Raw genomic sequence first — 24,655 nt, forward strand, 5'->3', positions numbered from 1 at the left:
CCATGCTGGCTGCAGGAACTCCCTGGTTCTCAACCGTACCTGGTGGACCCCAGCTCTCCTCTGTGTCGGGTAGTAACTTGCATCATTTTCCTGCTGATCTTCAAAATACAGCTATTTGCCGATGCAGTTGCATGTAAAGACAGGAAAAATGAAGTGTAATAACTTCCACTCTGACTCTGACTCTTTGATCACTGTACAATCCAGATTAAGACTAGATTCCCCCACCTCTGCCACGTGGGGCTGGGGGGGAGAAGGCAAAGGAAACCAAGCACGACAGATTTCTGGGCGCAGAGGCTCTATGGCACGACAAGCAAGCAAGGAGACTGACTTCTGGTCAGTCGACGCACAAGGGTTTAAAAATGTAGCAGGGCACGGCAATTTACTACAAATAAAAATAGGGAAAATAAATAAATTAGTGACATAATGCAATAAACGGTGTATATATTACATCTAATCAAGTTGGCATCTCAGAAAACACAGCAGCTGCTCAATTCAGTCAAATGTAATTCTTTAGAGGCTCAGAGAACAGGGGTGCACTTAGATTTCTGAAGCAGCATGTGGTCACGCTGTCACCGCTTATTTCTTGAGTTTATTTCTTATATGGCAACAGGGATGGCTGTGGAACTGCTCATAACTATGATCATATCAGTTTCACCTGACTGTGATATAGCTTAAGGACAGGAGTCATAGAACCAATTGTTTCTTATTAGTTTATCTTAAAAGAATAGAAGACAGCATAAACAACGAAAACTCAAGTTAGAAGAATAGTAGGGATCTCAGAATTATGGAGAACACTGTCACGATAAAAGCTGCACTATGGTCCATTATGCTTCAGGGGGATGACCTACTTACAGAAATTAGCATAATTTCTCTAAAATAAAACTTGAAAATTAACCCTGTTAAGGTAAAGGTACGTGGCTTCCTTTCCCAAGGATGAAAGGCTCTTAGACTGCCCAGGGAAATTAATTCAATAAAGGATTCTCTCTATTCAGAAAACTCAACCGTCCATCAAACATCCTATCCAACAGCAAGTACCTTCTAGCCCATCTCGGCTGAAGAGACAGGCAGTCTTTCAAGTAACCAAGAACTATAATATTCAGGGCAAGGTGCCAGCACAAGTTTGAGCACGGGTCTTGCATTCATGCTTATTCACACAATCTAATACGCTCACAGCAGCGGCTAGATCCTTAGGCTCCTTGAATTTCCATGATCTAAATCTCATGCACCCACCTCCCAGAGAGGAACCCTGAAGCCAGACTGATGTACCTCCTTGAACATGTCAAGAGCCAGAAATCCTGCATGATGAACAGAAACTGCCCAGAGCTAACCAGTACAAAACACATTAACCGCTACAAAACACCAGGGCAGTACAAGCAGAAGGGCTGTAGGATATACATCTTTCACAGAATCACAGAATCACAGCATGGTCAGGGTTGGAAGGGACCTCTGGAGATCATCTAGTCCAACCCCCCTGCCAGAGCAGGGTCACCCGCAGCAAGTTGCACAGTTCCTTGAGCTTAAACCACCAAAGCCTCAGCTAGAGAACGCCCCCTTCTACCTGGGATCTCTAGCCCACAGTCCTGCCCTGCAGCTTTTAAAGAAATAAGCCAGAAACACTATTTTCTTTTTTAAAACTTGGAGTCTAACCATGGTATAACAGTGAAAAGGCTTTTGAAGTGGGGAAATGAAGGTTCAGCATCTGTTCTAGGCAGATGGGCTGCTCACCACAATTCCTCTTCCCAGGACAGTGCCCAACACCTGGGTGAGATCTTAGTCTGGGTGTACACCTGGGTGAAGGGAGGGATGGAAGGGGACTCTTCCCACCCATTGGGTTGAAGTTCTGCCACCGTTCAGCAAAGAGTAAGAAGAACAAACTCTTGTCTTGAATCACAATCTTCTGTGACACTAACAATAGCATAAAGACAGCAAATCCTATCTCCGTATTCAACGTGGCACAGATTTCACCTCGATTTGTAATCTGCAAGACTGTGCTCACACATTAGCATAAAGCTATCTAGTAACTATGGACAATTAGACTACAACAAGGTAGTAAAATGGTTACTGAAGTATGCATTCATCAAGCATCCAGCAATGCAAAAACATTTTCACTACTATGAAAACACATTTTTGAACTAAGCTAAACTGGCTCATCTACTTCCTATTGATAACCGTACTATGCATACTGCACAGAATAATTGTTTCACAGACTACGAGAGAAGAACTTCTGGTTAATCTTTTATGACCTTTATAAAACTCTATTAAATTATGAAACCATGGAGCTTTTACATGCTCTAAAGTTTTGGTCGGGAACAGTTTAAATGCATAAATACGTGCAGCTGTCCCAAGTAGCGCCACCACGGTGACTTAAGACACTCTTAAGGCTTTCCAGTTCTGTACCATTTTAAATCAGCAATAAAACTCTGGTCCAAAATAAAGTCTCAGATAGGAGCTACACAGTCAGGAGTACTCCTTATTAAAGTAAATTACTGACAGTTTAAAAATACATGCAGGCTCTTCTCAGTTCCTTGCAATTATGTTTCCTATAAAGTCTCTGCTATAAAAAAAGATATTAAAACTAGTTTATTACATGGATAACCGCTTTCAGCATGTCAGAAATAGAAATATGAAATCCCTTTATTGATCTTTAATACACTGACCCCAAGCTGAGACTCATGGGGATCATGGTTCTCACAAAATCCACCAGTACTGTGACCACTAGAAATAAAGATGTTAAAAGCAAAGCCAATACTTTGGATGGCAAGCCCAGCCAACTTTAAATTTGATCGGAGCGTGCTGCCTCCTCAGAACTGCAGCCTGGTGGTAAGGAAGCCTGGAGACCACATCCTTAAAGGAAAGGAAAAACGAGAAAGAGAATAAATGTCCACCCTGTTTTTCCCAGGTACTTCACCAATGACAAGCGGAATCTCCCTCTGACACGGGACAGGGAGATATACTGCCAATTCTCACAGTCCCCTTGAAATCCAAGAGAGCCCTGAAAAAATTTGCGTGTGCCATCTGCCACAGCCTGACCATCTGAAATGTCTTCGTTGCATTTTTGGTAGCTCCTGCTTTGGCAAAACTGTCAGACCACTATGGTTATACATTTTGATACAATTATTTGAACAAGGCATACCACCGGGCAAGTTTTTAACATTTTATTCTTCCCGTGTACCTTAATTACCTCCATCAGCCCTCCAACAACTCTAGTTCTGCAAACTCCTATGTAACTATGATCTTTTACCTTCAACTGGTAAAAAAAGATTAAAACCACGCATTTCATGTATGAACTAAGAAAAGGTTTGAATCTAAAAGCTCAGAAGCTTTCCCCAGATCTTGCTATAATTCTCAGATCTGAAGTAAAATCCCTCCAAACACAACTTGAACAGGGTTCAATTTATTCCGTTCAGTTTAGCGACATTCGTACTTACTGACTGTTCACTTAGATCCTGAGAGTCTTCCATGGAGGTTCTTTCACCCTTCTTTCCCCCACAAGCAGAATTTATCTTCCCTTCAATTTACAGCTCAGTAGTCTGAATTAAAGAGAAGAGAAAAAAATTAACATTAGTCTGTGGTCCTCACTTCTCAGGCAAATCTGCAATAAACAAATACCCTAACTGAGGCTGTGGTTTCACTAAAATCTGCAGCAAAGTTCCTCGACTTCTACGAAGCCTAATTTCATATAAACTGTTTCAACACATCCAGTATTATTTTGGGAAGGTATCTAAAACACACCAACAGAAACAGGAACGCAAACGATAATTCTTCAACGACGGCAAGAAAAAATAGTTATGAAAACAAACCAATAAAAAAGCTAGAATGTTTAATACAAGCAGCTGTTTAAGTAGACAACAAAAGATAACCCTTGGGAGAAGATATTAGAAAGACAATTATGGAACACTGAACAAAACTGCTTAATACACATTTAATGATAACCTCTTAGTCATTAAGTTTCTGGCAGGAAAAGGTTATTATGCAATTATCAGCATGAAGGCCCCTCTCTAAGGTCCATTAAATTCCTTTAGGATTAAATAAAATACACGAAGTGGTTTATAACAAGCAACTCCCTACAAAGCGCTAAATGACAGACATTGCCCTAATTATCCGCTTTGTCTATGCCTTCTCTCATAGGGCGATTCACTCTCATCAAATATTGAGATTTTCAATACGGAAATTCTATTTTCTAAGAGTTCTGCAGACTAACGATTACGGTAACCTTAACTATAAAGCCACAGAATTATATTACAATCTCCATTCTCAGAAAAGATCCACTTTGGAGTTATGCAAATCTCCATAATTTAGAACAAAACAAGTGCCGAGGTTATTTCATATATACAATAAGCATAATAATATTAATCATCGCACTGGAACAAGTTGCCCAGAGAGGTTGTGGATGCCCCCTCCCTGGAGGTGTTCAAGGTCAGGCTGGAAGTGGCCCTGGGCAACCTGGTCTAGTGGGAGGTGTCCCTGCCTAAGGCAGGTGGACTGGAACTCGATGATCTTCAAGGTCCTTTCCAACCTAAACCATTCTATGATTCTATGATTTCAAAGAAAAAAAAACCCACAACAGCATGTAAACACATAAATTAAGGAACCCAAACAACCTGGATTTGTTTATCAGCAGGCACCCCAAGAAACCACTACCTGGGAGTATGCCCAATAACATAAACATACTATGGATCTTTGTTTTAACTTTTGACCAGCAAGCGCTTGTACCTTGTGCTACTCCAACCTGCATAAACGTAACCATTACTTACCTGAGGTTAAACAATGTATAGCTCCCCTGGCACTTGCAGAACATTTGAAAGGAACTGGAGCTGCAAGCCATTGCGCCCACATATCCCCATCCACCCCCTTACGTTGCCCTGTAAATACCCCCTCTCTTCGTCTGAAGTGCCACTTACTTGCCATACCCCCAAAACATAACTCCCCAAATTTCCTTTGCTTTTCCTAGAACGTACACACACGAACGTAGACAGCCCTAGTCTACTTTCTCTCCAGTCTCACCTTTATTTCCCCTTTTTCCTGCCACCAGATTACACCCTCCTGTTTTCCTGCCCTCTTCTCTAAGTTTCAAAAAGTTCTTCATTTTCATTTCATTAACTTTTGCCATGATGTTACAGAAGGAAAAGACCAATAGCAAGCAAATCATGTTGCATGTATTTCATCGTATCAGAAAGCTGAAAATAATTCCTGTTCTTCAAAATGGCTTCAGTCTCCGGTTCAGAGGGATCCAAGACATCAACATCTTCACCCACGATGCTTTCACCAAAACAGTGACCACCTCCCATGGTTTTTCGGACAAAGTGGAGCCCACACCCTTGTGTTTATAAAAATCTTCTGCAGTCTTTGTCCAATGGAGACAAAAGGGGAATAGAAAGGCTTCTTTAAAACACCCGCTACAGGCAAATTTCAGAGAGGAGCCTACCAAGAACAATGGGTATTTTGAGACAAAGCAGCTCTACGTGGCATTTCCTGCGGCAGCCCCTGCCAATGGAGGCAATTCCAAACATAAAGGCGAATTTTCACAACCAATCCTCAAATATTCCACGCAAAACTTAAACACAAAATCTGATTTAATTTACTTAAGCATTTGAAAAGTCTGGATGTTATTGCATAAGTAAGATTGCCTGCGGAAAGCAACAGTCAAGCACTCATTAGTAAAGTACAAGATTTGGAACAAATTGTTTGACTAGTTTCTAAGTTTATCGACTGCAAGTCAGTACCTGGCTTGCATTTAAACATTAAATGCTCTAATTCTGTCTGTCGGTCGCTGAAGATGACAGATCCATCACTTTTTGTGGGAAACTCAACTACAATTCTAGTATGGAGCCATACCATAACAGCCAGATCCATATTCATGTTTCTTTCCATATTGGTCGTGATCCTAACTAAAGCATACTGAAATCAACAGATGGATGTCACATTTTTTGTTAGAAAACAAAGTGTATCAATATTTTAAATACATCCTGACCATGCAAGTCCAACAGGAGTTTTACTATTAATAACTGCCTGTGACTCACCCACAATATGTGTGTTGTGTCCCAAAATTCAGATGGATGTATCCACTGGAACACGTCACTGAATATGCCACTTGTATTACTCACCTTCTAAAAAAGACTGACCTTCACTAATTTTTGAACTTACTTTACTGCATTGCAAATCAAAGACAAGCTTGTTTAATCTTTGCAGAAATACTCAATGTGTTAATATATCCTTTGCGCGAACATGCTATATTATAATAGTTTCTATAGATCATAGTAACCTCTGTTGTTTATCTTCACACTGCCCCAAAATTGGAATACTCTTACTGGAAATGGAGCTTTGTAAAAGAAAATTCAGAATTAATATTTTATCAGTATTCTACCTACCAACCGCTAAATCCTGCTACATTTTGAGCCCAGTTAAAGTGGCTGATTATAACCAACTGCTAACACAATGATTTTTATAATGGCAGTTATGCCAATTGCACTTAGACCAAATCCTTTAGGGTTTAGTTTTATAAATTTGTAAAAGAGGAGAAAAACCATTAGAGAAGTCAGTGATTTAAATAAGACCAACATTACTCCCTAATAACGATATAAAATTAAAGGATAATAGTAACCTCGTGCTGTTTTATGAGGCAATAATCCAGTTACCAATTCAACCTTGTAGTTTATCCCATCAAGAGAACCAGATTAAAAACAGAGGGAGGGAGGGCACTCTTATCCCTATTATATTGCAAGCGTTTCTAACTCGGTTTAAATATTTTTAAAACTGTTGTTAAAAGTCTTAAACTCACAGACAAGCCAGAATGAAGAAAAATGCCTGTTTCTGCTCTTGATCCAGTCCTTGCAGATGTGGCTTTAAAACTGATGAAGTGTTTTATGCTCCCAGATAAAAATTTTACCTTTCTAAGAAACGTCTTAATTAGGAGGATTCCTGACTTTCCTCATCAACAAATGCATTTAAATCTAATTTTTTATTTATTTATTTTTATCTGGGGGAATAAAACACTTCATCAAATTTAAACTGCAACTTCCAGGACTCGACCATGAGGAGAAACATGTGTTTCCTCCCGGAGATACACCCATAAGTTACAAAAAAATAAAAAACTACTTGAGGATCTGCTGCACACCGCTTTGTAAATGACTGAAAATGTAAGGCAGCAAGGACGTGATCTCTCCCCTCGCAATGATTTCTTCAGAAAATTAGGATCGCAACAAATAAACAACTGACTGAGGCAGTTTCATTTTCTATGGGATATCTAGTAAGCAGTGCTGCAATTTTCACAAGCTCAAGACAGACTGTGAAGCCTGGGGATCCGCCGGTAAAAAACAGCCTTAAAGCACTTGACGTTTCCCCACAGTATTTCAGAGGCTGCTTCAGGCCCTCCAGTCAGCCAGATGGAGAGACGGAGCTCCACGAAGAACCCATCATCTGGAAGAGGAGTTTGGCCATCAGACAAAAATTTTCCTCCCTCTCACTTCAACTCAAAAACTTAGGAAGAAAGTTCTCTTGTTCCACTAGGAGTTGGTCTTCTTAAATGAATTCATGTTAGATGAAATTATGTCCTTAGTTTCTATCACAACAATTTTTTTCACATGATAATCCCCTTGGGCACATTGCCAGGTTCTTTTTATTTTGTTTCACCTGAAGAACACCTACTTCTACTGAGGTTATACCATGGTGATGTTCTGGCAGGATAGTACAGGAGCTGTAGGATTCCAGTCAAATTTGCTATATTGTTTTTTACGTTTTGAAATGTATTGATAAGAAGCCTAGGGAATAAACAGAAAGGATGCTGCTGTGGTTAACACAATTAATTCACAGCCACAATGAAGAACTCATTCCTATCACAGCCACAGGCTGAGAGTCAAAATGTTAAGTGAGAAGTGGTCGTAAATAGAGCAATTTCTCATTTTCTAGTGCTCTACTTCAGAAAACTGTGATAGTAGAAGTACTTAGTGCTTATAACTGCAAACAAATGTATGCAGAACGTGCAACAGTAAGATGCCAACAAATGAGGACATGCTGCAAGGTCTGAACTCCCCCAGCCTCAGGCAAGTCGCTGTCGGGGTTTGCACCCTTCCTACAGAACATCAGAGGAGAGTGAAGCACATCTGAGGCACTGTGAAAGGTCATGCAAGGCAGGTATTGAGCAAATTAATTGCGCTAGAATCAGTGCAAGGCACTGGTGCATATGCACTGCAGTCTCACTAAATTAGATGATTTCATGCTAGTTGTTTCTCATGAAACTCATTTCTTTGAAGGAAGAGGAGAGAGGGTACAGCAGTAACACACAGGCACCCCCTAACATTCAAGCATTTCTTCTGCATATCCCATATAGTCTCATGTAAAGAGATAAAATATAACCTAAATTAAAAGGAAAACAAATTCTGATTTATTAGAATTTCAACTTAGCCTGTATCTACAGTCCAAAACTGCATTTTGGACAGTAAAAACATACTTCTTTCTCCACCCCTAATAGTATCACATTTGGAAAAGAAGAAAGATCCATGCCCCAGACGAGGAATGAGATTCATGTGCTTTATAACCTAGCTTTCTTCAAAGCTCAAGTGAAACCATTAGCACGCACTTTTAAAATAAAATAAAAATAATAATCATAGGACTTTCTAGAAACTGGAGATCACTGTCTGTCCGTGCTTTGGTATAAAAAGAAGACATCAGCTTTCTTATCTTATGGCAAAATGAAAACTCAGCTCTCAACATAATCTCAGAAAAGCTGTTGCTTCATATATTTCTAACTAATTTTAGAACTAATTTAAATTTATATATATTTATATTAACTAATTTTTAGTCTCTTTGGCTTTTGTGTTTTCTCTTATACAAGTGTTGTGTTTTCTTGAAAAAAGTGTCAACCCTAATACAAACAATTCGTTAGTGGAAAAAAACAGTGAGAAACATTATTATCTATATCTGACTTCAAGAGAGAGCAAAGTACTAACAAATTTTAAATACCATAAACATAATGAACAGCTAAAAAGGCAAGCAAAGCCATCCTGACAGTACGAGCTGGTCAGGTACATGTACTGCTTTCCTGAGGAAAAGTGGCAGGTGGAGAGAAAGCATACAGAATTTAATTTTTTTATTATTTTCTTTTTAGCTCTCAAATTTTTCTTTTTGCATTCCTTTCAATCAGAAGGATCCTTGCAGGAAGTACAAGTAGCTCGGGAATCGTGCGTGCCTGCTTAGGCTTAGCTGAGGTAACTTGTGCTCTAGGCAATCCTGCTTTAGCAGGAGAGTTGGACTAGATGATCTCTAGAGGTCCCTTCCAACTCTGAAAATTCTGCGATTCTGTGATTCTGATAACTGCTCTTCACCTCCCGATATCGAGGCGAGTGAAATGAGCCTCCTGAAACACTCAAATTGCATTGTAGAAACAAATCTTGCTCCGCAGTCTACCGAATTAAGGGAAATATAGAACATCTGTCTTTCCCTTCTTCCTCTTCTAATACTTCTTTCTTCCTCGGGCTGTCATCCCTAGAGGGTTAGGTACGGCTCTCTTCGCACCAGTTTGGTTTCAGTCCCCTTTCGGCTTGCTGAGGATGAGAATTTTACCCTTGGGGAAGTTTTAGAGCTTTCTGGAACCCTTTGTAGCAGGCCCGGGACCCACTTCCCCATCTATTAGTGACCTCCAAAACGTGAGCTCCTGCCTTACCCAGAGCCCCCGGTCCGCAGCTGAAAGGCCCGCGTCCCTGCCAGCCCCGCTCCGCAGCTTATTTTAGCTCCGAGCGCGGCCAGCGGCCCCTGGCGGAGGGAAATCAACTTCGCTGGGTTCGGTTTTCTGCTGAGCATCTGCCGACATCAATTTGCATTTGCAGATTCGTTGCTTAAATAGAGGAGATACAGTATTCCTTCTCTTGACTGATCAGAATTACTCTAGGAGTTGATACAACAACTCACACAACTGCCGTAAGCCTCTGAGCACAGATGGATTTCCTGCCTACTGCAACCACGCACACTGTCCTGCTGCTTATTTACAGGGAAGGAATACGGGAGGGATTTCCAGGATAGGCTGAGAAGCAAACGGACCCAGCCGCTTCCTCTGTAAAGAAGAGCCCTCACTCTCGCAGCAAATCCATGGGTGAGAGTGTACCAGTGAGACGGAGGGAGCTGCACCGGGCACCCTTCAGGACCCATTCTCATCCCAGCACAGTATCCGGCATGGATGTGCATCAGAACATGCATATGTCTAAACTGGGTATACAGTATATATTCTAATGTATATACTGGCTATACAATACATATTCTAATGTATATCGAAACCATGCTTCTGAAATGAATACATTTCAAGGTGCAGTGTCAGACATTATTAGCACGAGAAACCAAAATGGGAATTAAAAAAAAAATCCTGGTATTCTATCATCAGGACACTGATAAACTGTCCCAGTTTGAGGTAAAACAGAACCAATTTTGTTCAGTATCTCGGGAGCTTGATACGGTTTTGTATATATTTTTCATTATTTCTTTTTATTTTATTATAAATATTTCATTAAAATAGTTTAGTTCCTTCTAAACTCATAAGTCTCTTTTTCCTCCTCTGCCTCTCTCTTTGAAGAGGGGTAGAGGGGAGCATCTGTCGGTCCCATCTGGGGTCCCTCAGGTCCCCAGTAGTGGATTTTGGCCTAAACCACGACATAAACCCAAAGCTCAAATTCACAGAAGATCTAGGGTGTGCCTGTTGTCCCTGCTGGAGATGAAAGAGTGTTTGTTCCTGGTAACACAGCTCAGCCATTTCCCCATTTGGGACAAAAGACTTATCCATATCGGGTTATCATGTATGTTAAGAACAGGGAAGGGGTCTTCAACACCCATCAGGTGTTTATAGTTCTGTGCTCATCTAGTTTCCTTTTACCTTCTCCCTCCCCTGAAAAATTACACATCTATAACTGGGACAGAATTTGTTCTTTCCATCTTGTTTTCTGAGCATGTGAATTCATGCCAGACATTAAATATGGCAATCAAAGCAGACACAAGTTGTGCCACCAAACTGTAATACACTGAAAACCTCTCAAAATTCAAGTCAGATAACTGTCTTTCATGCCGGTCACTTTACGTTTGTTACACACAGCCTTGCAAATTCTGCGTGGTCTTTGGTGAACATTTGTATCACTGTTAGTTTAGTGCAGTTTTGCTTCCTTGGACTCAGTTTCCTGAAGGGTGGCATTGCTTGTGTGGTACTTGTGGACATTTCACTCAAGAAAAATTAAGATGATATTCCCGCTCTGCAGCAGGTACTTCTAATGTAGAAACAAGTCCCCCAAACCATTTGGGACCAGTCAAAAGCAGGCATCAAGACAAAAAAGCAGAGCAACACAGACCATGAGGTCTCTGCATCAGTTAGGTGTGTAAAACAGGTAAGAAATGGAAAGGGTCTAACACAAGAAATCTGCCTGCTGTGCCCTTATCATAATACAACAAAACAAGTGGGAAAACAGGAAAACGGAAAGACTTCTTGGCAAGTGGTAAACAACTGCAAGCACTGTATCTCATTGACTTTAGGTAAAATAATACTTCAGTGTAGCAATTCTCTCCCTTGCAAAACCGGGTACCAATTTTACAGGTACCTGAATACGGCTAAAACTGACTCCCCTACTCTTCCTACCACTCCCATCCCATACCTGTGCAACAAAAAAGAAGGATTAGCTTTAAGAATTTCAGCGCACGGAATTATAAACTCAGCAATTCCTCCCTTGTTCTAACATTGCACAATGCGCCGTGAAATTGCCGAGATTGAAACCAGAGCTGCGAATCCACCGATGCTTGGGGGCTTCCCAACTGTGAGAGACCTCTTCACTCATGCTTAGATAAGGCATGCAGCTACACAGACCTCTTCTGACTCACTCCAGATTAATCAATTACAGAATATTCCAGCCAGAAATAAATAAAACAAATGCTGAGAGGGTTTCTGGCTTGGATTAGTAAACAAATCTAATCTAGAATCCCACTGTGTTCCCCTAAAAATAAAGGGAAATTGATTTGCAAAAAAATTAAACACGGTGTTTTCAAACTCATGATTGATAAAACCCACACAATCCTTACCAAAAAGAAAGATGGTTCCCAGGGAAAAAAAAAAAAGTAATGCAAAGACGCCACAGACAGAAGCATACTCTTTTAGAATTCTAATAAAATTTTTAGTTTTATTTTCCTACTAGCTGGCCATTTCAATGTTTTGAACAACCAGATTTTTTTAGGGGGAAAGATTTTTGTTTTTACTACATGGCATATTTTGCTTAATTTCTGAGACATTTTCCTTCTCTTTTTTTGTAGAAAATAGCTGAAAACAAACCAAATAAAACATTTCGTTCTCTATAAACAAGCCACTGAAAACAGAAAGAAAAAGGCTATGCTCGCTTAGCCAGAATACTTAAAGAGACACTGTCAACTTGAAAAGATTCATGATTTATTATTTCCTCTCCCCAAAATACATGTCAAATTTACCTTTCACCCATTAAAAAAACCCATCTTGTTACACAAATATAACATAAGGCAACAATAAAGGTTATTTCTAAAACAGAAACCCTATTTATCATTTTAGAATTTAGGAGAACTTAAAAATGCGCACATCCTCCAGGTCAAGGCAAACAGCAGTTTTACAAGGCTGGATAAATTAACCCAAAGAATCCAATCACATGTTCAAATGAAAGTCGTGAGAGCGAATTATCTATGTACCTGATTTGTTTTAAAATGCCATGCCACAGTTTGAAGTGTATTCAGCAGCATGAGTATGCAATGATAGTTACTAAAGAAGTTCAAATACTCTCTAAGATTCCTAGAAACATCCTGATGAAGGAGGAAGCTCGCAGCTTGCCCTTCCTTTTCAGCTGTCAGCGTCACTGCCCACCCCTGACCGGCAGCTGCCATTCCTGTTACTGCAAGTGTTTCACATACAGTTCTTCAATGGAACATTTTGAAATGCCAGAAAGAAATATAAAAATAAAGCCACCAAAAATAAACATGGGTACTTTGGTTCTGGTTTGGTGGGAGAAATGCAACTTTTTCCTTAATTAAAGTTGACACTAACCCCTAAATACTGTGTTTGAGAAAGTGTTCCATTCTTGAGGAATTACTGAACAATGGGGGGAAAAAAAGTGGATGCAAAACTGTCCCAGAATAAAGAACTCCTGCTGGTGCCAGCACACAGCTGAGGCAGTTTCCTACAGAACGGAAGGACAATTATTATTCATCAAACCTAACACTGCTGCACCGCGGCTATCAAGTTAACCGAAACCATCAGAACACAACAGATGAAGAGTAGCAAAATTCCTATGTGCCACTCTGGGCAGCACAAACACTAAAACCCATGTTAGAAGTGCTGTGTAGTCTACATTTTTTATGCTACTCATCCTCACAAGAGCTGTCTGCACTCATTTCGGCTCCTGGCCCATCAGCAGTCTCCATACACGACTGAAATGCCGTGAAGTTCATGGAACAGCTCAGCAATCCCACAGGTGAGTCTCTCGCACTAAGAGCCACCACTAAGAGTGCAACACAAAGTACTTGTGAAAAACGGGTATTTCCAGATTTTAATTACAACCGCTTTGACAATGGATCCGTTACCAGATTTCCCTTCCCCCGTTGAGATATTTATTAGCTATGATCAAACATTCTCCTTTGGTAAACTAACATCTGCTCATCCTGTGGAAGACATGTTTCCAATTGTTTAATTACTCCTCTGGTCTTATAACTGAAACTTCTCCAATTTTTCAAGCTTCCTTTCTAAAGCTAAAAGAGGGCACAGCTTTCCAGCAGTAGCTGCACCCATCCTGTCCACAAAGGAAATGTAACAACGCCTTTTCTGGCTATGATACCATCCTTATCATTTGCTGTGGCCTCCAGTTGTTTTTTTAAATAGACCGCTGCCTTGTAGTGAAGCTCATACTGTTTGCTTCCTCGCAGTTTGCTGAACAAGCCAGACTACTCTTAGCGATCTGCTCTCTTCGTTATTTACTCTTCCATCAGTCTTCGTAGTAGCGGTACTGTAGCATTATAGTCTAACGACACATGTGCAAGGAATTTGTAAGAAGAAAGATCTCTCTTATTAGGTCAGCAGTTGATCTAATCAAAGGCATTACTTCTTGTACAACATACTAATCTTTGGGTCACAGGTAAAATAATAGTTTTTGATTTGATGCCTAGCCCCTGAAAAACTCTTTGTAATGCTGTCCTCTTTAAAGACTCATTAACAAGTAAGTATTTTTGAAATCTCTCCTTTCGTTTGCTGTTTAACCCATTTCGTTTGTGCCAAGTTGATTTGGTAATCCTTCAAGTTTCTTAATCAAAAAGTCACATCAACTCAAAACCCTTACAGAACATTATTACATCACTACTCTTATCTCTAGAAATCAAACTTGTACTCACATCAAAAACAATATCGCTAGTTTGGCGTGCTCCAGTGTTCATAAACCCGTGATGCGGTATAGCGTGCATATTTCAGTGTTATATGGGAACAACATACAAAAGGCATTTGGAATGTGTTAGCATGTAAGTTAATACTTTGTGACAGTGGAGACTAATCAAAAATAGTTGCTATAAATTGAGCACTTGTCTACGGGCACAGCTAAGTAATGGCCACTTTTGAGAAATTATTCCACTTCTTTCCCCAGGAAGAGTGGTGAAAGAAAGCAGCCCGTCATGAGTGCTGCGGCCCTCGGCTGTTCTCCTTCTAGTGCGGTTCACGCTCTGCCTGTCCCCTGTGAGCCCAGCTTTGGGACAGCCCTGAACAGACCTGGAAAAGTTCTGTCGTCTGGTATCACATTTGAACTCCTGCCTTCGAGAACATCATAGCTGTCCCCTCCGAAGGTACCGTAACTTTCCCTGCACACATATCTGCAAATTATATGCAGCGACTTTAGTTTTAGTTAAAAAAGACCACATCAACAAAACCTTTTGGTGAAATATCAAGGGATCGTTTCCGTAGACAATGTTTTCATTCTGAAAAATTCCACCTATCCCGCAGACTTGACCCTGCACTTCAGTTAATAGAGGTGGCAGATTAGGTAACGGAGACTGTGGTTCCGCAACTATTTCTGCGGCACCGGTGCCAGGTTCGGCAGCGCGGGCGCTGCCACTCATTCCGACCTTTGCCTCGCTGCCAGCACAGCTGTTTGTGAACCACAGCAAGGAACGGATCCAGCTTAAACGAGTGGCCGGCAGAGGAGGGGTAAAGGGCTGCTTAAGAAGCACTGCCACCAAACGTGAAACCATAGCTTTGCGTTCTTCTGTCCTCTGCCACAGAACACGGATGGATGCAGGAACTTCAGATACGATTGGTCACACACAGCAACGAGTCACATGCAGATTACTGTTACTATGAACCAATACAGCTAGCAAACTATGTAAAACCAGAGCAAAATCGTAGAATCATAGAATGGTTAGAGTTGGAAGGGACTTTGAAGATCATCCAGTTCCAACCCCCCTGCCATGGGGGTTCCACTAGGCCAGGTTGCTCAAAGCCCCATCCAGCCTAGTCTTGAACACTTCCAGCAATGGGGCACCCACAACTTCCCTGGGCAACCTGTTCCAGTGTCTCACCACCCTCAGAGTAAAGAATTTCTTCCTGATATCTAATCTAAATCCACCCTCTTTCAGTTTAAAGCCGTTACTCCTCGTCCTATTGCTACACTCCCTGACAAAGAGTCCCTCTCCATTTTTCCTGTAGGCCCCATCCTGTAGGCCCCCTTTAGGTACTAGAGGGCTGCTATAAGGTCTCCCCGGAGCCTTCTCTTCACCAGGCTGAACAACCCCAACTCTCTTGAGTGGACCTCTTCCTACAGATCTCACAATCAAACTGCTGCAGGCTTAGTCCTGATCTGACAACATCTCTCGAGCTGCAGTTCCAATCCTGGACTTCCTTCAATGCAGATCTAAGACTCCCAAAAGATGGGTAGTTTCACTACTACCGAGGAGGAATTCCTTCCATTTCTTTTGTCTTAAGTCAAAAATCTGACTATTCACATTGAGAAAATAGACTGTAGTTTCATCAGAAAATTGGAAAACAGGCTGAATCGTAGCTAAATAGCTACCAGAAATGACTAGGAAACACACCAGGTGGCCATTTTAGCTGATAGACCCTACTCCTCTTCTTGCAGGTGACTCCCAGCCATGCCGCTGCACAGTGAGCTCAGCACTCGGACAGTGCTTTGAACACAAAAGCTGCTTCTCTGAAGGAGCGATCAACTGAACCAAATTAATGTGAACATTACACCAGCTCCTTCTATCACACCAGATTAGAATAAACATAAAAATAGGTGGCTGAGTGGAAAAGTATTTTAATCTTTCCACTTGGAAAACCTACCACAGTTCCAAATTTTGCCTCGGGGTAACCTGAAAATTTTATTTTGGGGACCCTTTCCCAGAATATAATTATTCCGTTTGTAAAACCTCTATACCACTCAGCCCTATTAGTTTCTACCTCCCTAGTTCTCGACGTTAAGAAGACCAGACCAGGAACATGAGGCGGAGGCTGAGTTGCACTGCTAGAACTTGGCAGAGGAAATGTGCATAAGCTGCCTGAGCCGTGCCTGGTTTTCTGAAACCATGTCTATGCTGGGACACAGGAGAGCTAGAAGAAAGACCTCACATATAGCATGATGTCAGGATGCATAAACTGGAGTGTACAGAGGCCAGTTTAGCTTCTCTCCCGTGGGAATAAGGAGAACTTCATTTTCTGTGATTCTCCGGGAATATACTACAGTAAATAAAAAGGATCATCCAGGTGGGATTTAACACGGTATATGGACTGCACACCTTTTACTGAATAGGCTTGGCATTCATGAAACGTCCCTGAGTAAATGCAACCTGACTATCCACTCCTACGAGCAACAAAGTTGCCCGAAAGAAATTAAAAGAACATAGTCAATTAACAATATTTCTAACTGCATCATTTTTAGGAATACATTACTGTAAAAGGCATTTCTGTGGTCATTTATAAAGTGCTGTAAAACTAAAAAGATATATTCTAACATAGGAACAGGAAAATGTCTTAAAATGGAAGAAAACATGAATATATGCTTTTGACATTTATATTTGACTCTCCTTTGTTTTTTCTAAAAGTATTGCAGGATCACTCCTCTGTGCATGTGATCTCACACATATAAAATACCCTACAATGCCTCCCCCAAAAAACAGACTGCACTAAGAATAGAGGACTAGATACTCATCTGGCATAATGTGAGACCACTCCAGTAATTTCAACATTCCTACTCCAATTTGCAACAGCTAAGGATCTGGCACAAAACAGCAAGCTAAGTTTCCAATTACCTCATGCACCAGCATTGATTTCAATAGCTACATACACATAGTCATAGAGGAGAATTATTTGAAAAGTTGCAAACTCAGCTCTGTATTTCTTTTACTTTTGTGGTCTAAATCAGACCCTCCGTGGTATTTTAATGTAGGTTTTTGTGGTTTAATTATATATGTGTCAAGAGCAGAATACTTACTTGCTGCATCTACCCAATTAAAAAGGGAAAGCAGCAGTAACTTTTTATACTGCTGACAATGTCAACTTATACCGGGTCACGTCACAATAGTAATAAATGTTAATGTTATCAAAATCTATTACGTATTAACTTAAATATGTGAGTAAAAAGTTATCGACTATATGAAAATTAGTCTTCTATATGTGCATATTTTGCAGGTTGCCTTCGGAGGTCTTTTTGCAATTTGCTGCTCCAAATTAGTCAAATTGTACAGTTCAGCCACAATAGGAGGCTACCCTGCTGTAAAGACACAGTATTCACTCAGCCCAGACACAGTCCTTCACAGCGAGCACTTAAATTACATACAATTAAACAACCCTACACATAGTCCTGCAACAGTACATGCTACATTGTACTTCTATGGACAGTTGCTTATTGAAAATCACCGTAAGTTGTTGTTTGGTTTTTGTTTTTTTTTTTAATTCTAGGAAAGAGACACAGACCCCCACAGGAATTTAGCACAAAAAAACCCTTCAAAATCCTGCTTTTCAAATCCATGGTAATTGCAGTCTAAATCAGAGTTTAGTGTCTAGTACCTGAGCCTAGTAGCTTAAGACCAAATATATCCTAGTCTCACTGCTACATGGACCTCCCAAAGTTCTGAAGACAATCACTCCTCATTATAATCTTCCCTTACCATGAAGAAATTTTAAACAAATTGAAAATAAAATGTTTAAATTTTAGTATTCCTCAGGCAGCCATTAGCATTTGACATAGTGCTCAAAAGTCTGACAACTAGCCTATATACAATCCTGTGGGTGAGACTGCCCAGTGATGCATTTTGATATAGGATAATCAATCATCAGCGTAATTTTACTGTTTAACATTAAAGCAAAAGGCAAGCCAGCTATTTGACACACTTCTCAGGCTCAGAGACAAAAAGAAGAAACTGCTTTAAAACAGTTTTCACCAGGGTCCCGTATTACAGGCATCCCAAAAGGAATCCTTCTGGCACTATTACAACCTACAATGTGGACTAAAAATGTAAGTTTTATTGCCTTTTCAAATAAATTTTATTCTTTACTTGACAGATAAGCACTCTTCACATCTGAGCTTTCGCACTGCAAAGTGCATCCAAGTTCCTTTAAGCACTTCTGATTTAATGACAGATTTAATAACATTGCAACACAGAAGTGTGGACTTGGCCAAAAAAATTATTTCATAAAAATTTGATTTCTGTACAGCAACATCTAAAATGTCACCTAATACATACAAGTAAAGCAGAAAGTTTTTAATGTATATTGTAAAGCCTGCGGCTTAGATAGGTAAAACATCTACTGGCTTTAAAGGACCATAAAGATAATTTATTTTTAATAACAATTTCTATTTCATTTTAAAAAGAGTAGCAGTTTATGCCTTCAGTAGAACCATGCCCTGAAATCTCAGGGGTGATTAAAGGGCCATGCCAAAGCTGAAAGGTTTCAAATATCAAACTATACTATTATGTCAGGGCCAGCAAGATCAATTAGCACTTTTCAATGACAGAAAAGGTTAAGTTGGACACACATTTACACAATATTTAAATCCAAGAAAAAAGAAAAACAGCACATATTAAGTTAATACCACATATTAAAAGTTCACTTATAAACCTCGCAATCGATGACGAAATATCAAAGCTCTTCTTCCACTTGCACAACATAACTACTGCTTTTCTATCGCAAAATGGCAAGAAGATTATAGATACGTTAGACAGTAGAAATAACATTGGATTCTCAAGTACAAAGTGAAAACCAAAGACATCTGAGTGTTTCTGCTGCCAGACCCGGTTTAGTGCCGAGCAATCAAAAAGCTTTAAAAACACTTGGTAAACTTGACAGATGTCTGCTAGTCCGATGCCCCTGTGTTTGCATTCTTGCAAATCCTGACAATACTAAAAATGAATGTTAATGAGTAAGTAAGCCTATTCCCATGTTCAACTGAAAGACAAATGGAAAACTACCATGCAACAAAAACCACAAATTAAAAACCACTAATCTGTAAATTAACTCATCTTAAATCTGGAAAGAAAACCAAGGGTACACCTTCTGCGATTAAAAGCCATACAGAAACATGCACACCAGGAAGCAAGGGAACTTACGTTTCAGTTCTTAGTATCAGAAGAATACTCACTGGAAGTACAGGTATGCTAGAAGTTAATTCGATACCTCTTAATATAAGCGTTGCCGCAGTAAACATGGCTTGAACAAAGTACCAGGTTATGATATCAAATAAAGTCAGTACAAAATCACAATAAAAGTACAGAGGATGAAAAAAAAACTTAAGGAAAAAGTACACTGTGTTGAAATCAGTGATTTATATTGCAATTGCATTATTTTGAGTAAAAGTAAAGCAAGATTACTTTTGTTCAACGATATATTTCAAAACGTCTTTTTTTTAAAAGCCCACTTCTCTATTTATTTCTTCAAGGAGTGATTTGAAATATTTACTACCAGACAGTACCTAATTTTAGGTTTTAAGTGCTTTAACAGCTCTATGAAATATGATCAGCAGCTGCAATATAGAAGTATGCTGAATAAACTCTCCTTATAAAAAGGGAGACCTGTTTTACCCCGAGTTCATAAAATCCCTGCTTTCAAGAAAGCAAAAGATAACACAGAAAAAATTAGTAGTTGCGTCCTAGAGCATTTGACAGAAATTCCAGGAATTTCTTTCTTCTTTCTGAATTAACTTCCATATTTAATAGAGGAAAAAGCAGTTTAAATTTTAACACTGGAAGATTGCATTGAACATCGTGTAATACCATCAGGTCATCCAAGAAACAGACAGGTACCTGTCCCATACCAAATGCCAGCGTTTAACATTGATTAATTCTAGGACTGAAAGATAAAAGTTGCATAAAGTTTAAAGAGTAGCTCTCAAAGCTTGCATCAGAGGCTAAAAATATGCAACAGGATACTATCTATAGCTGTATTTCTAGTTGCCTTGTTTGAAACATTTTAACTGGGAACTGCAATTAACTGGGACCCCACCAGTTTTCTGCTCATTAAATTCCTTGTTTAGAATTTATCTATCCCATTGGCATTATCCATACAGAAGAATAAATTTCTATTGCAAAGCGTTGTGAAACCATTAATAAATATAAATTCAGCAAGAGTAACCTTCAACTAATTTTTTAGCAGTACAACCATATACACGCTTGATTTATAACTGCACATGAATCGTCTGAAAAAAGATACATAAAAGATTTGTCAACGTACTCCTCTCATTTTTATTAAATTTGATTGAAGAACATTTGGTGACACAAATACCATGATTTTCAAAAGAAAGCAAGAAGAGCTGTTTCGGGCATAGCCCAGCTAATGTTAGACGTCAAACATAGAGGAAGAATCACGGGGAAGACAGATAAATGTCAATCTGTATTTCCACTTTACTCACAGTATGATACATATTGTAGGTATGCAAATATTTGTTGTTCGTCAGCATTTTCAGAATTACTAGAAGAAAAAGCCAAACCCACAGTCATTTTACGAAACTGGTCTTTTGAGTGTTAAGGAAATGAAACAATGATAGAACCTGAGCTTTAATGCAAAGTATAATCTTCAAATAACAAATAAACACTGAGGTCAGACCAAAAAAAAATATTTACCATACAGAAAAGATGCTTGCTTTGTAATCATCACTCTAAACCTAAACTGATTAGTTTCTCTTCGATACGCTTTCTCGTCTCGGCAAGTGAAACAAGTAAAGCACAACTCAGAAAACTGAAAATACTGGTTTCTTACTGTTCTAGCATGACTTCATGCTTAAACTCGAACCGGCCCAAGCGCTCCCTTGTCTGGTACAGCGTGCCTCCCAGGATTTTTGTAAATAGCAGCTATTTCACATCGCCACTCGCGAGATAAACGTGTCCCTCCGTGTGCTCCGCTTTAAATCCTGCCCGCGGGATAACGGGAAGGCAGCACCGTACCCACTTGGCTCTTAGCGGCAGTTTCATAAACGTAAACGAAACTTTAGATGCCAATTACTGACTGGCAGCGGCGCTGCCGTGGGATCCCGCTCTCCCTTCTCGGTAGGAAGCGCGGCGGGGCCGCTGCCCCGCGGGTGGGTGCCGGGCGGCGGCCCCGGGGCACCCCCCGCCGGCCGGGCAGGGCGCGGAGCCCCCGCGGCTCGGGGAGAACGGCCGCCGGAGCCGTGTGAAACCCAGCCGGCGGTTTTCCGCGGGTATCTGATTTTGGAAGTGTCTGTAATGACAGCCGGAGAGGCAAATTAATGGCCAACAGCCCACTGGGTTTGAACACGGAGAATCCTGTTACCTCCTCACGGATCAAGTACACACACACACACACACACACACACACACACACACACACACTCTCTCTCAGAGGCTTCCCCACGTGGAAACGCTTTCAAACCAAAACACAAGACCCCGCACCGCCGGCGGAAAGGGCGGCGGGACCCCCGCGCCGGAGCTCTTCTGCGCCTCTGTCCTCCCGGCGCAGCGGGGACCGGCGGCGGGGGCGGGGGCGAGGTGGGACAACCCGAAAACGCACCGTTTTGTCTTTAAACCACAAGAAAAACAAACAAACAAAAAAAGAAAACAAACAACAACAAGCCGGGGCGGGGGAGGGGAAGGGCAAGAGGGATCCCTCAGGGGGAGGAAACGGCGAGGAAAAGAAACAACGGGCAGCTCTGTCCCCGCTCCCCTCGGACACCGGGAGAGGCGGCAGCCGTCCGGGAGGCAGCCTGCCCGCCCCATCCGCCCGCCGCCCGAAGGCTGCACGCCCGCCGCGCTCCGCCCGGAGGAGGGAAGGCAGCGGAGACCCCCCGGGCGCTGCCGGCGGCTGGGGCAGCGCGGGGCCCGGGGGCGGCCGGCGGAACCCACCTCCGGCTGCCGCCGCCGCCTGCGGGTCGCGGCCGAGCTGCTTCACCCCCCCGCGCTGCCCAAGCCCCAGCCCCAGCCCCGCTGGCAGAAACGGGTGTTTCGGGAAGGGGCTCGCTACCGTCCCTGCCTGTTTTCATGCCGCTCCGGCAAGAGGGGGCTTCCCGCCGCCAGAAAACTTGTTACCTCCCAGCCTCCGGTCGAGCCGCCGCCGGCCCTGGCTCCAGCCCCGGCCCTCGCAGGCGCGGTCGGGTGGCGGGGCGACCCGGCGGCCGGCGGTGCCCTCCCGCCCGGCCTGCCTCCCGCCTGGCCCCGTCGGGCCGGCATCCATCCCCTCCCTCCCCTCCCCCCCCCCCCCCCGGCTGCTGGCGGGGCGCAACCCGCGCCCCCCATTCCCGCCGCTTCGGGGGTGAGCGGGAGGCGCAAGCGGGGAACAATGCGATGGCAGCCGGCAACGGCGTGCGCCTCTCTCGGGGGCTTACCCCAGCAGCCACAGTAACAACCAGTCGAAGAGGGGTGAGGGCAAAACGGCAGGGACTGTCACCTGGAGAGAGGCAGAAAGTCCGGCTGGGAGGGCAAAAAGTCAACCCGTCCCCACCGGAGACCAGGGGAGTTGTTTTGGGGTTTGTTTTTTTGTTTTTTTTTTTTTTTTTTCAATTAAACTCGCGTGGGGCCGGGGGGCAAAAGCCTGTCTCTGCCCCGCGACGGACGGCTCCGCTGCTCCTTCCCATCACGTTTGTTTTACAGCAACTTTGTTGTTGTTGGTTGGTTGGTTGGTTTTGGACCAACACGAAAACAATGCTAAATAAACCCTAAACACACGCACACACCCATCTCCACGGCCACATGCACATGCGACAGGGAACCGGTTTCCTCCACCTCTGAGCAGAAGGGGTGGGAGGGAGACTCGGGGACGGGGAAGTCAAAGAGAGACACTCACCTTCTCGCTGCCGGGATACGCCGCTACCTTTATTTTAGGGCTGCTCCTTATTTATTTATTCTCGTCCCTTCTCCGAGCAGAGGTTCCCCTTTTGCACTGTTCTTCTGGCAAAAACAGGACATCCCCTCTACAAGTCGTGTCTCTCCCCCCCCCCCCCCCCCCCCTTTCCCCACACACAAATAAAGCGCAACTCGGAGCAAAACGGGAGGGGAGACGGGGGACGGGGGACGGGGGGGGGGGGGGGGAGATGGAGGAGGAGGCTGGTACGGGAGAAGCCAAACACTCCTCTCACTTCAGCGAATGCAACTAGTTGCCTCTCACGCACAGGCACGTAGAAAGTTTCCCTGGCAAGGGACGGGACTTTGCTAAGGAAAGGTAACCCCCTCCCTTCCAAAAAGGTCGTCCCGGGAGCGGGGAGGTAAGGGGCCGGGAGCGCAGGAGCCAGCGCAGCCCCGGGCCGCCGCTTTGCACTTGTGCCGGGAGGTGCCGCCGGGGCTGAGCCCTGTGCCGGCCCCCGCTCGCCAGGGGAAGCCGGGCAGCTCCCGCCGCCCCCCGGGCTTCCCCCCGCCGCCCCCCGGGCCGTCCCCGCCGCCCCGCTCAGCATTCCTGCGCTGCTGCTGCCGCCGCCCCGGCCCGCGGTCACCCCGCGGCCCCCCGGCTGGCCCGGCTGTCACCTACCTCCAAAGTAGCCCCTGCCCGCCGTCAGCCGAAGGCCTGGACCCTTCGCTACTCCCTGGCACTTACAGCCGGTAGTGATGGGGGCAAAGGAGAGGGCCCCTCAAGGGCATGGGTGGTGAGTCAGCCCACGGTTGACTAATGCTGATCCACTTGAGTACAGGTACCAAAGTCCGCTCTTCACTCTTTCCTTTTGTTTCTTCTACCATAAACCAATACTGTAAAGTAATCCTGACTTTTGGGGAAGGTTGGGAGTATATATGAATGATGAAGTATGCTCAAGTGCTACACAACAGGAGCGGTTGCTGTACCCTTTTATAGGATGCATTTGTCTCCTTCCTCTCAAGCTGGTCAGTGTGGATGGAGGCAAAGTCCTTTCCTGCTTGGAAACTGAACGCTCTTTTCTGCTGGAAATTCAGCAGCTGCCTGTGGTCCTCTTTGCTACCCAGTGTGGGGAAGCAGAAGAAAATCCCCGATAGCCTAGTCACATTTCATGCTCTTGGCCTTCACCTTGGATTGCCTCCTGAGTATTATTTCACTGGGTGGATTGGGTGGCTCTTGTTCAACCAGCTGCATCACCCTCCTTCTGTCAAGTAACTTCACTCTCCAAAGGGTGTAAGTCAAAAATTCAAAAGAGGCAAAAGTTAGGCCCTATAGCTGGAGAGAGATGTGAGAGAAAAGTCTTGGTTTTCAGAAGTACTGAATGTCAGAAGCTTTTGAGGTCAGCAAGTCACGTGA

At 42.8% G+C, this 24,655-nt stretch overlaps 1 protein-coding gene across 4 annotated transcripts in view; it reads right to left on the minus strand.

Moving 5' to 3' along the window:
• EYA4 (EYA transcriptional coactivator and phosphatase 4) overlaps positions 1-23,380 on the minus strand; it is a 159,798-nt gene extending 136,418 nt beyond the window's left edge. For 2 of the 4 annotated variants that reach the window (XM_082481522.1, XM_082481520.1), the window contains exons 1-2: positions 23,243-23,380; positions 3,429-3,530 (exon numbers count right to left, since the gene is read on the minus strand). In XM_082481522.1, the coding sequence (XP_082337648.1) occupies positions 3,429-3,461 (33 nt within the window). In that variant the 5' untranslated portion in view covers positions 3,462-3,530; positions 23,243-23,380. Of the gene's footprint in view, positions 1-3,428; positions 3,531-21,205; positions 21,225-23,242 lie in introns of those variants that run through there. The other 2 variants (XM_082481523.1, XM_082481521.1) reach the window with 2 other exon arrangements.
• Positions 23,381-24,655: the final 1,275 nt, after the last annotated feature.

The sequence above is a fragment of the Vanellus vanellus genome, assembly GCF_965231255.1.
Source record: "Vanellus vanellus genome assembly, chromosome: 3".
Lineage (NCBI taxonomy): Eukaryota > Metazoa > Chordata > Aves > Charadriiformes > Charadriidae > Vanellus > Vanellus vanellus.